The sequence below is a fragment of the Drosophila nasuta genome, chromosome X (assembly GCF_023558535.2).
Source record: "Drosophila nasuta strain 15112-1781.00 chromosome X, ASM2355853v1, whole genome shotgun sequence".
NCBI classification, from domain to species: domain Eukaryota; kingdom Metazoa; phylum Arthropoda; class Insecta; order Diptera; family Drosophilidae; genus Drosophila; species Drosophila nasuta.
This window is the reverse complement of record NC_083459.1, coordinates 1,619,989-1,633,996: the sequence shown is the minus strand read 5'-3', so window position 1 is coordinate 1,633,996 and position 14,008 is coordinate 1,619,989. Positions and strand designations below refer to the sequence as shown.

At 39.2% G+C, this 14,008-nt stretch overlaps 1 protein-coding gene across 1 annotated transcript in view; it reads right to left on the bottom strand.

The window, feature by feature from the left end:
* The window catches only part of LOC132797123 (microtubule-associated protein futsch), a 72,008-nt gene that overhangs the window by 19,817 nt on the left and 38,183 nt on the right, over positions 1–14,008 (bottom strand). The window contains 4 exon segments of the mRNA XM_060808644.1: positions 21–179; positions 248–470; positions 540–712; positions 10,835–10,933. Coding sequence (XP_060664627.1) covers positions 21–179; positions 248–470; positions 540–712; positions 10,835–10,933 — 654 coding nt within the window.

The following is a 14,008-nucleotide window of genomic DNA, read 5'->3' as shown; positions in this document are numbered from 1 at the left end:
TGCAGTGTATGCTGCCTCACCAAGCATATTAAAGCCATTGATGCCAAAGAGAGCCGCATCGCCTTGGCCGCCGGGAAAGACGTAGAGCGTGGGATGCGTGAATCGTATATTGCCAACCACATCGGATGTCTCCAGCAGTTCACGCAGTGACGTCGGCACCACCATGGGCGCCAAGTAATCTGCACAGAAGGCGAAACGACAATTGAAACTCCAGTTGCAATTTACGTAAGTAAGAAAGTCTGCTTACCTATAAAAGCATTGATGCACTCGCTGCTGGTATCCAGCACATCTACCGGATTAATGCGTATCTTGCACTGACGTGCAAATACCTTATCCGGCAGGGTATGCCATAAGCCTGCATCGGCGCAGTGTATGTTCATTGTAATGGTATCCGCATAGGCGCGTATCACCCTTTGTACGTCGTGCTCTTGAAATGCCTCCGCAAAGTCAGCCACCGAAAAGGTGCCATCCTATTCAATATTGAATACAATAAATAATATATTAATCAAATTTCGATCATTATGTTAGATGAGTCACACCTGTAGTATCCAAGAACCGTTGCCGGTAAAGGTGTAGCCAGCGTGTATAATGTGGCGATGCCTCGTAAAACTGCTGAGTAAATTGCGCATACATTGTATGAGTGTATTGTATTGCGGATGTATTAACACCTCCGTCACAAGATTCTCACTGGCATATTGTATGAGTCGCTCGCCTGAAAGTTACAAAAAAGAATGGCAAAATAAAAATTAAATTCGAATGGCAATCAAATACAAGCAACAAGAATTAAAGAGCTACCTACGTATATGATATAACAAATCAAAATAAACCATCTAGAGGCTGGGCAAAAGCAATAGTTTTCGCCCCTTGAACTAATGCCTCTCATCCCTTCTGTTCCAACTCAATCAAATTTATATCAAAATACTGACCCAGGAAATGTTGCGCATTTGATCGCTCCACCGATCGAAATCACTCAATGATTTTTCGCTCGCTTACAATGCTTTCTTATACACGCAAGCACTCTAAGTTCCAGTGCTCTCAGCTACTCTGTCCTAAGGGTCTTCACCGGTGAACCGAGCTCTTACCTTTAACTCTATGAAAGCAGTTCTTCTATTGATGCAAATTTACGTTCAATAAATCCAATTGTTCATTAATTCTTTTTAACAATGCAGCCTACGTTTTTATTCGATTGTGATAAGAAAAACTTTTTGACATTTGTTGGCGTCACCATCACAATTACGATATGTATCAGATTAAGGTTTATTGAACTTTTCTGTACTATAAATAATAGCAATGGCACCTTAGGCCTTCAAAATATTTAATTCACAATAAAAATTTCAAATGTAACACTACTTTATAACTCATTATAAATTACTTCTTTACACAACATTTTGTTGCATTCTGCGTTTCTCGCTAGCACTTTCAAAATTTCTACAACAGGTGACCTATCCTTAAATTTATACAACAGGTGGCGCCAGCAATCGTTGATGCTCTCGCTCTTCCAGCAACATGCCTTTGCAATTTAATCAAATTGTGAAACAAAAAAAGCTCGACGACGTGTATGAGCTGGGTCAAAGTTAATTGAACACAGTATTAAAGGGCGGATTAAACATTTATATTTTTAAATTGGATTTTCAATATACATAACATAGTAGAATGTACTATATAGTACGTATGTATGTGCGCATATGTATGTATAGTTGGTGTGCTTGGTAAAAGCTTGTGGATTCAAGCAGCTCGTTTGGTCTTTAGACCTCTTCACAACCCTTTTTCCGTGTACTCGTTTCTTGCGATTCTCTTTCACTGCTAACCACGCAGAAATTTTATTATATGCGGTAAGCCAGATTCAAGCAAACGTTGTTGGCTTTGTGTCCCATGGTGGCTTGGTGGCAACTTGGTGGGTCAACATCACACCACACCACACCATATCAGACCACAGTGCGCCAAGCGCACTAATGAATAGCTAAAACGTCGAGTGGCAAGCGCACAAGAGGCTTGGATTACCAAACGCTTGAGTTGCCGGCTACAGAGAATCCAAGCATTAAGCACGCACACCAAATCAAGTGGCTTTAAATTGTCAGGCAGTGGGCGAGTTAACTGGGCTTTATTGTCCAAAGCATTTATTCTGCCATCCAGCCAGCCAACGAGTCAGCTTACATCTACCTCAGCCTCTGACTTCGCAGCTGACATGCAGTCGAGTGGAAATCATTTCATAAATCTTTAATTTTTATGGTTTAATTAAGTTTTTCTGTCAGTGCAAGTGAGTTTGGCCATTTGGTCAGTGAGTGTCCCATAAGCTGATGCGACGACGACGACGACCTTGCTGACGACCTTGCCGTGTCATTTGCCACCAACTACCAACTATCATAATCATCCATCCATTGGTTCAGTACTTACGATGAGTACTATATGTATTTCGAGTCGCTCCCTTAACTAAATGCTTTTATAGCGAGGCGCTGCTTGAATAATTTACGCATTTTCTGCACTAAATAGTAGTTGACAAAGCCGAAACGTGAAACGAGAAACGAGCGCACATGTCATGTCACTGCTGCCTCAAACACACACTCATTCGCATTACGTATGCGCCACATTAGCCCAACGGTCAAAAACAAAAAGAAAGAAGAAAAAAAAAACATCATCACAAAAAAAGACGAACCAACGCCCGAAGTGCGACCAAGTGTGTGGAACTACGTATGGCTTCGCTCAAGCTTGAGGCCTATCCGACCTGAAGCTGTCCGTCCGTCTGTCCGTCCAGCTGTCCAACGTTGTGCGTTTATCCGGATCCCCGGCTCGTCTTCCCAACGCTCCGTTTATACTTACGTATGCACGTCGAGCTGTTTGCGTAGTCCTTGTGCTTTTTATAAATGATAATCTTTACAGCGACCTGCGTGCGGCTTATATTTATCAAGCATACGCACATATGCACAGATATGCACACACCCACACACCCACACACACACACACACTCATGCACACCCATGCACACAATGTGTGCGCGTGTGTGTGAAACTCAGTGACATATTTATTGTGGTCTGGCGTTCGCAGTCTTTCACAGACCTACGTCAACTTGTGCGTATACGCAATTTATGAATTTAGGTTAGCAACTCGCGAGCGCCAGCAACAGGCGCGTGACAATAAATACGAAAGGTGTTTGCTGGTGTGTTAGCAACTTATTAACCTCCAGAGGAGTAAAACAATACGAACCAACCGCATAAATTGCAGCGTAACAAAAGAGCGAGCGAGCGAGACATAAATTCCAAGCTGAAGAGCAGCTCATATAGTATTAAGTAGCATGAGAACCGAACAATTGGCATACGCCTACCAAAGTGCTTGTTAATATTAAAAGCCGACTTTCCGTAAAGGAAATTGAATTGTATTTGCTATTGTGCGCTTAGCCATCTTATCCTTGAAAGTATTTTCAATTTTCTGTGTGTGTCCAACGACAAATGTCACTTAAAAACTTGGGCGAGAAAAGCCACAAGCGACTATAGAAAACAGATACAAGCCAATAGGCTGATGGCAACGAATCGTGTTTTCGTTTTTCGGGAATGTGGAATGGGGAGTGGAAATCGCACTTAAAGAGCTGCAAAGTTTCAAAGCCATGAAAAGTTGCATCAAAGTGCGCCCACATAAAAAAAGTGTTCCCCTGTGTTACGATATCTCTCTTTCCCCAGCCGAAATAATAGCAGACTGGCGACATAAATGCATGCAGTAAACGGGCTTTGCCAAGGGGCGAAGAACCAGTTTTGTGTCAAGTGCAATTTTTCGCATTGCGACGGCCATTGAAAAGTTTTTTTTTGTTTTGTGAGCTCCTAACCCAAAATGGCGAACACCTAGCGTAGATTAACCGTTAATAACTGCACTTTAATGGGCAGCATGCAAGTGGCAACTATGCCAAGCTGTTCAGACATTTTTTCCTCTCTTTCTTTTGCTTTTTCTATTTTTTTTTTTTTTTTTTTTGGTTCGAAACAAAACAAATTTGCATAACAACTGGCGGAAACTTTTTGTGTTTTATGATTCCATTTTTTTTTTCTTCTTTTCTCCAGCTGCCTTTTTTTTTGTGTTGCTTCTTTTTATGCCGGCCTGCAAAGTAATTACAGTTGGCGCCGGTCAGCACCCCCCCCTCTCTCTCTCTCTCTCTCTCTGATTTTGCCACAGGACACCCACAAAAAAGGAAAGAAAAAACGAGAGCAAAGTTTGCTGTCAAGCCAGCGTGCAAAAGGGCGCACGTGTAAAAAAATAAAAAAAAACTTTCCAATGGCCACTTTTAGGTTCCTCCCCGGACCTACTAAAGCCACCTCCCCGAACCCAAAGTATTGAATTAAAGTTCTTAAAGTGCACTTGATGGATCCATCGAGCTGTAGCTACCGATAGCTGAATAGCTCATTGAATGACTTAAGCTGCACAGCTGCCCAGGAAATTCAATTATTCCGTCCGTTTCTTGACATTTCCAGGCAAAAAAAATCTACATTAATCGACATTCCTTAGATTGTGAACTATTGAATTTGCAATGAGTTTTCGCAATTGATTTCTTCTTCGAATTTCAAATAAGGTAATATTAAAAATAAGCAAAAAATAGTTATAAAATCTTTTCATTTCATTATACTATAAGTACTATAAATAATACATACAGTATTTTTAGTATACTTAGTGTATTTAGTGGATTAGGTATATTTTGTGCATTTAGTATATATAGTATATATTGTATTTTCTACATTTCTTTCTTTCGATCAACATTAATTGACACTCCTAAGATGTCCATAAATATTGTGAACTATTGAATTAACAAAGAGTTTTCTCAGTTGAGTTTTGCTTTTAAAAAAAAGGTATTGCTAAAAATATATAATACATTTAGTATGTATAAAATGAAAAATATATATACTACATATATTATTTTCTATTTTGTGAACTATTCAATTTTTAATCTTACCTAAATTATGTAATAGTAAAAGTAAATAAAAAATTGATTTAATCCTTTCATTTCGTTAGTAATTTAAGCATTTCTTTGTTGCTGGATATCTGAATGTGTTTGGCTGGTTTTTGTAAAGCCAATTGAAAGCCATATGGCTTAGCACGTGGCAAGCTTAAACCGCTTAGTGCCCATGGCGTATGCTTCGTACCTTGGCCACTAATTAGACTGAGAGGGGAAGTTGGTTTAAAAGGCAGTTAACAGGTTGACAGCCTGGCTGCACAATTATGTAGCCAGCTTGGCCAGTAAAACGGGTTTTGGTTGGCTTAACCAAACTGAATATTCACGCATCAGGGACACGCGCGCATTGATTTATGCAATTTAAATGCGCTTTTGTGTGCAACAACAACACATAGAAAAGCGAAAAAACAAAAATCTCGGGATGATATTTTAATTAGTTAGTTGTGGGAAATTGAATTAAATTTAATTCGACACGTGCCACGAAACATTTAGCAATGCCACACGGCACATCATTAATCAGAAGTGGCTCCCCAAGCACACACACATACAAACACGCATACATACATATATGAGGATATCAAACATGGGACATTGGTTGTCACTAGTAGTTGGCTTTCGTTGCATAAATCTTGATGCCGCATGCGATAATGATGATGAGCTGCCTCGCAGTCTTGCACTCTTTGCAATCTTGCTCTCTCTCTTTGGCTTTGTCTCTGTTAAACAAACCCAATAACATGTTGTAAGCATCAAAAAGGCTTTGGCAACTCGCCCAGTTGTCTGGCTCGTGCCTAGTGACTAGCGGCTCATGGCTCGTCTCGTCTCGTCTCGTCTCGTCTCGTCTCGGACATTTCATCTTGTGCCTCGACATTCTCCAATCTCATACCACAACTGTCCATCTTGTCCTGCTGCATAATTAAAAGCAATGCGCGACCGCAGCAAAGCCCCTCACAAAAAATGTCGCACGTCAGCTGTTCTGCTATCCCTTTCTCTCTCTCTCTTTCGAACTGACTCTTGTGTCAGGCACAGCATTGATAAGCGTCGCTGATATGAATTGACGTCTGTCAGCATGTTTGTCACACCCATCTACGAAAGGAGTGACGAACGGACGGATGGATGGATGGATGGATGTTGGCTGTCTGTGTTTGCTGCTTCGCTGGCTTTTCACTTTTTTTCACTGCACTTCTTTATAGTTTGTTTCCCCCCCATTTCTTTCTTTATTGCTTGATTGTTTTCTGTTGTTGTTGTTTGCCTATCTCTGCTGCCAGTTATGTGTATGTCGCTGCCAAAGCGAACTCAGCTGAAGCGCATCGCACTAGTTCTTCTCTCCAGCTTCACAACTGCGACGTCTATATATGCAAATAAAGTCTGCCTGTCTGTCTACGCCAGCAGAAATGTGTGTGTTCCATGTCTGTCTCTCTCTCTCTTTCGTTTCTTTCTCTCATTCTGAATGACTGACTGACTGACTGGACGTCAGTCTGTTATTTGCTTAACTTTTGTCTGCGGGGGCGTTGGCGTTGGCGTGGCCATCTTATTGTATTTCTTCCGCCCACCTTCGTCTTGTTCTTCTTCTTCTTCCTCTAGTTCATCTTCCTCCCATTCGTCGTTGGTTGTGCCTGAATTATGCATGAGCTGCACACTCATTGTCAATATGGCCTTGTTCGTAACCATGCATATGTGAACCTCTCTTAACCGCTCTCTCGCTTTAGCGCTGTCTTCCTCTCCTTTCTAAATGCTTCCCAGGCTCTATCTATCTATCAATTTTGCATAGGTTTTAACTTAAGAATTTGTATGGCTTTAAAGGTTATGTGTGTGCATGTTAATGCCGTGTGCTTATGTGCGCTTTTGCAATCGGAATGTGTGTAAAGCTTGGATCATGTTCATTAACATTAGAATTGCAGCCAGTGGTTTTTGCTCCGGCATTCTATTATAATCATTAAAAAATTATGCTCATCTAGGCGCTATGAAAATTAGAAAACAGCGAGTAACGAGTAGCGATTAGAGTAGACTTTTGAATTCTTTTTCGCTTATTAAAATCGAATAGTTAGAGAGTAGTTGAAATTCGAACAGTGTGAATTCATATTTTGGTAAATGATAAAGTTGGAAACGTAATTCAATATGATAAAAGTAGCGAGCAACGAAATAGCGAGTGATTTTTGAATTCTTATTTCATTATGAAATGTGAAGTCCATGTTGAAAGCGAATACTTAGAGAATAGTTAAAATTCCTACAGTTTATACTTGTATTTTGTTATATGATAAAGTTGAATACGGATTCCAATATAATAAAAGTAGATAGTAGCGAACAAAGTATTCCAAGTAATGTACATCGATTCATTTCAAATAGATTGAGTAACGAGTGAAATTAAACCAATCAAATAAATTGTTGTTATAAGATGAAGTTTATGTGAAAAACGAAAACTTAGCGAGCACTTTAAGTACATTGTTATATGATAAAGTCTATATTGAAAACGAGTTCCAATAAAATAGAAGTAGCGAGTATTACAAGTAAAGTAACGAGTGGCTTTACACAGATTGTGCAACGAGTGAAATTCAACCACTAAAAATATCATAAGATTATTTCCACCAGCAACTGACGTCAGTCCGACTATTAGACACCAAAGATCAAAACCACGAATCAGTTTTGAATGATGTAACCTTTGGCGTATCATCGCTGTCATTGTCTCTGGCAAGCTTTCACTTATCTTGACAAGAGTCTAAAACTAAAGATATGAACGAGTGCCTCCGAGCTTGTATATGTCTCAATTCAGGCATTATCGCAGCACAAGAGGCGGAAGGAGAGTGAAGAGAGGAGAAGGTGTTGCGCCTTTTGTATGAGGCTCCCTTGTAAAGTTTTGGACCGAACTTTGGCAAGTCCCACAAGGCAACTTAAGTAAACTGCATCAAATTCAATTTTGCAGCAACAAAACAAGAGGCAAGAAGCAACCAACGGACATAACTTGCTCGTTGTTGATGATAATGAAGGCGAGCGACGCTGTCGACGGAGTAGAAACCATAAAATATAAATTATGCGCTTGTTAACAAATGTTTGTAATTGCTCGAAAGTTGCCGCCACCCCATAAAAAAGAAACGAAACGAAGCGAGACGATGGACAACATTTTGAGGAAGGTTCAAAGCTGAAAGACTTCATACAGAAACATGAAAGGCAAAAGCGTATAACTGACATTGACAGGAGCCGTAAAGCTCAAACTGAATCTGAGGCAGCTGCCAGCAGTTGATGGGATCCAACACAATGCGATTTCAGGTGGTCAGTGCCAGACCAGACCAGATTGAAGGGGGACACAATGAGGATGCTTTTGTCAGTTGAGGTGCTGACTTTTTATCGACTTGCCGCCGGATGGTTGAACCTTTAGCTCCTTTGTCAAATTAGAATCCCGTCGAGTCTTCAACAATACACACAGATACACATAAACACCCACAAAGTGACAAGCGAGGCGTGTGCATCTTAAGATCTCGGCACAATTTGCAATTGCACATCAAGTGGCAGCATCAACGCGGCCTTCGATGCCTATTCTTATGCAGCCGCACACAGCCAAGGCAAGCTTCATCATCATTATTATTATTATTATTATTATTGAGCCAAAAAGCTGGTTCTGTGCGTCCGACTCTTCAACATTCTTTTTTTTTTGTTTGTTTGAGTAGTTTTTGCAGCAGCGTAAACAAAATTGGAATGCGGAATTCGCTTCAGTCAAGTGCTCTCTCCCTGGACAATGGTAAAAAGGTGGCGAAAAAAAAAACGAAAAATAACGAAAACAGAGGCATTGAGCTCAGGTGCTGTTCTCACACTTACCGCCAGGACTCTCAAGGACAGTGCCAGCAGTGCATATCATTGACAGCGTGCTGCGTTCTGCTGCGCTGCAAAGTATGCTACACTTTTTTCACATTTTTCCTTTTTTTTTTATTTTGTGCTAAAAGCAGCTCGCTCTCAGGTGCAAGTTTGAAGGAGCAAACATTTTGTGCATAGCTTTCGTTGTCCATGGCATTTCTAGTTTCAAACTAAACTTCACCATTAACCAGCCTCAAGAAGGCCAGCGAACATTATTCGCATTTCACATTGATTTTTAACATTGTGAAAATAAATAAAACAACTAGAAAAGCTTCAATAGAGTGCGCTCGACAACGATATAACCACCAAGACAGTGCGGTATTATTTTTAAAATTCACCGAATATTCTAAAAAAAATACTAAAAATATACCAAATTATATACTTAATATATCGATATATTATTATGTTACAACAACAAAATACGGCAGATTGTCAGTCAAAAAATACAAAAACATATCAAATTATACCATTTGGTATATTGATATACTATTACATTCAAAATAGACCATATAGTATAAAATATGATAGATTGTCAATCAAAGGCGATGTCGAAAAATACTAAAAGATACCGAAGGCTGAACATCTCCATTGTTAACGCTGATCAACAATATACACGTAACAGAGGTGGAGGCTAGTCGATACACCTTATCGGTATCGGATGGCATCAGTAAATCAAAAGCCACAAAGCTATCGGTGTCTTCATTCGTCAGTAGTCGAACATCAGTTGTTGAAAATAGAGCATCAATCGTATGAAGTTGAACAGCAGTCGTGAAAAGTAGAACAGTAGAAGCAGTACTCGTCTGTCGACACTAGGAAGTAGTATTATTTAAGTTCACCCAACTGCACTGTTACTATTATTATCAGAGATGGAAAGCGTTTTTCGGAAACTTTAACAAAATTACCCATTTTAAGAGTCGAATTCGAAGGTTAATTCTGATTACTCAATGCACTTGAAAATCATCGTTTATGTAACAATTGAACTCGCTTTATGGCATTTGCTTGAATAAAGCTGTTTGTGATTGCTTTGAGAGTGCGACACATACGGGGGACGACTTGCAGCAGCAGCAGCAACCTGTGTGTCAAGTGCAATTTTTGCAGGCAACGCAAATTGTTTGCCTTACTGCTATACAAATAGAAACACACACATAGCGAGTGCTAGGAATAGGTATTTGCACTACATCATCAGCATGGCAATCATTATTGTCATCGTCATCGTCATCGTCATCAGCACAAAGAGCAGCGAGCGGAGGGTGGAAGGGAAGGAGAACCCAGAAAAAGAAGAAAATGCTCGCTCGATGCAGTGCAGCCACTTGAATGCATTTCAACAACGTTTCCGACTAATCCGCAAAGACAACAAGAATGGGGGCCGCCCCACACAATTCCCGACACTTGGCTGGCTTTTTATACCCTGTACATGAAATAGTTCATAAAACGGGGAATGGCAGAAGCATTGAAATTGTCCAAAGAGTATCTTCAAGTTGAGCATTGGCACGTTGTTGTTGCCTGTGACTGGCAGCGCTTGGGCAAATGAAAATGAAAATGAAAACGAAAATGAAAATGCATCGCTCTCCGATTTGGATTTATCACACAAAAGGCAAACAACACAAAAACAAAGCTCAGGCTTTCAGGGCTTGAATGCTGCTGCTGCTGCTGTTGTTACAAAGACAATTGTTATAATTTGTTAGGATAACTTTGCAATTTTCCGTTTGTGTTTCGCTGAATGGGCTAATTGAATAGTCACAACAATTTGCAATTCGCAAGCGTCAATTTTCATTTTGTTAAATCATTATTTGCTTGACATAACCCCGCGTTCAACTTTCCAACACTTTGCGCGCTCCAAAGGCTAAGTTTGTCAGACAAATTAATTTGTTCGTTATGTTTTCTATGTTGTCCCTTCACTTTTTTTTTTGTTTTTTTTTTTATATATTTTTGCTAATGAGCTGACAGTTGCGCTCCGTTAAGGTTCTGCTACTGCCAATTAGACGAGGGTCTGTCTCTCACTCTCTCACTCTCTTCCTCGCTGTTTGATTGACTGTCCTTCCATTCATTTGACATTTGACTTACCATGACGCGCCTCCTCGCCCTCGGGTGCATGTTGTGTAATTGTATTGAGCTCCTCTTCCAAGTCGACATGACAATCGGATACGTCCCAGGAGAGGAAACCTGCAAATGACATAAAAGCAAAGAGATAGTAAATAGGTGAACGGCACATGATAATTCACTCTTCTACGGGCGAGCACACAAAAGGTCGCCCCCAAAATATATATAAAGGAATTCAATCGATTCGATTTGCTTATGATATGAACTGAAGCGAGAATCGTGCCTTAATAAATTAAATTGAATTTGTACACACACACATATGATTTCACGTTGAAAACAAAGTTCTTTAGAGTGCATTAATCTAATTTTGATGCTCAACCACAAGAGAACATTAATCAAATGCGTGAATACCTGAATGAGAGAATTTGTCAAAGCTTAATCTGCTGTTCTTAAGAGGCTTTTCTCTATCAGCACAAGAGCCGGCTAATGACTAAAGAGAAATCTTTAGTGATTAGCTGAGGGACTTGCGACTGTAATGTAATTAATTTGCTCCGCCACGCTAATTACAGCTTGCAATTGTTTTGAGCTTCGAGTGTATACCCAACAGACATGCATGACAAGACCGAATTGCATTCATTATACGCATATTATTAGAACAATGCATAATACATATATGTATACTATATGTATGTAGGGATACTCGATGTGTTGACCAGCTGCCATCTTGTGGCTAATTTATCAATGCTGCCACAGCATATGCAACATTTCATTAATTTTATAATTACAAAGTGTGGTTTACACGCAGGTTTGTTGCCAATTTAATAAACGAGCAACATGAGAGAAGCGCACAACAAAAACCGAGAAAAACAAGTAAGATAGCTACAATCCAGTGTGCTCGACAGTGAGATACTCACTATACATTTTCACTAGGAGGTGAACATTGCGGTATCATTATTGAAATATATTGAAAAATACTAAATATACTGTATATTTTAAAATAATAATATAATATTAGATTAAAAATATACCAAAGGAGCAACACAATGCGGTATAATTCTTAAAAGATACCTAATACTAAAATATACCAAAGGTTCTTTTTGGTATATCGGTATACTATTACATTCAAAATATTCTATGGAGTACAAAATATGCCAAAGCATATACCAAAATATACTAAAATATACCGAAGGCTATATCGCACGGCTGATCAAGAATATTATACTTCATGGAATCGGTTACATATAGTACATTTCCTGGAGGAATTGTTATAATATCCTTCTACTCTATGGGTAGCGGGAACGCTGAAGGGAACTCGAGACACGTTACGTATACGCCATGTATGCTATACACGAGTATGCGGCTAGAGTGTTTTGTTTTGTTGCTGGCGCTTTTGATATTTATTTATATATATAGTACTACTAGTTGGCATTCTACTATATGTGTTACCACCCCGTTACCAGTTGGCCCTTTTGTATTATGTCATTTAGTAAACAAATTAAGTCAGACCACGAGTGTGTCTCTATGTATGTGTGTGTGTGTGAGTGTGTGTGACCTAGAAGCAACTTCCACGTAAGTATTTGCAAATACAAATAGAATAATGGTTGCCCCTCTTCTTCACCACAGAAAGAACACAAGTGCATCATTAGCCATTTCTTTGCCCATTTTTGTTGCTGTTGCCATTTAAATCTATTTGCTTGGGCTTTCATTTTTTTGGCATGTTATTTATTTCTGCACTGTAGCGAGTAAATATTTAAACTAGAAAATCCAATTTGCAGCTATCTCTCAAAATCTGCATACTTTTAATTACTGCATTATCCACATAAAATATTTGCAAATTAAGTTTACATTGGAGAAGGGAGCTGAACAAAAAAAAAACGAAGAGATTGCAAAGTATTTCTAAGCCAACTCGTGGAATTTAATGAGCAGCAGAAGCATGTGCATGTGCAGCTCAGATCGGACCCATTGCTATGAATAACTTATTATAATGATGCCTTAATGAGTGCTTAACTTTCATTTTTTATGCTCACTGCCTGCCGCCAGAGACTGTAAGCCTCGACTGTCTCATGTTAATGTGCATAAAGCTCATGCAAATGAAGCTGTCAACTCGGGCCCAACCCAAGTGTTTGGCAAGATGGATACACAGATTTCCAGAGCACTCCTTTTATTTTTATTTTTATTTTGTATCTCCTTAATGCCTACCTAAAGTTTTATTACTTTGCCAAAGTGCTCATAAAATTGTGAAAGTGTCAGGTGAGATTCACTTGCAGATCACAAGTTGATCGAATTAAGTTGTCAAATGAGTAATTTTAAAATTGAATTAAATAACTTGAAGTAAAGAAAATACTTTGCAGTACTCTTTTTTATACTTAACAATTTTGCTACAGACAATAATAAAAACAGTATTTATGATTTCTGTATAGGCAAATTACGTCTACTTCAATTGGGTATACTTTGATCTCTATGCTATATTTCGAATGTATTACTTCACATTGTTTTGATTTCATATACCAAATATGGCATTCTGAAATTAAGTTGAAGATTTTGAAAATCTTGAAGGATTGTTTGCGGTTCATTTGCTTTGCACTTTAGCAAAGTTCTCTAAGGAAATCCATTCGATTAGAAGAAAGGCAGCGTCACTTATCGCATTCATTTCAATTACCAATTCCATCAAATTCATTGTAAGCAGTTTTCCCCCTTCCCCCTGTAGTAAATAAATGGCAAAGTTGGCAAACAATCTGCGATCTCTAAGACCAGTTTTCTCTCTGCTCAAATAAAAGGTAATAGAATTTGGTTGGCTGAATAAGTTTGCTGTCTCTTTTTCTCTCCAGCTCTCCATCTGTCTCTTGATTCCCCTTTTTTGGCATTCTCCTTTGCTGCACACTGTTGAGCAATTTGCACAAATGGCTGGCAACAGCAACAAAAGGTAATGCTCACAAAAAAAAGAGAAATATACAAAAATATATATGTATATAAAGGGAGGAGAAAGAAAAAAAGCGCAAAAACAACAACAACAATAGCGTGTGGCATAAAAATGTAAAATCTTAACACTTTTCAGGCCCACGAAGGGACACACAGGACTAACATACACACACACACACACAGAGAGAGAGAGAGAGACGAGCACATATTGTGAGCCGGATCAGAATATTGTGCGGGCAAACAAAAAAGAAGCAGAGCAACAATAAGGATAAAAGAGCG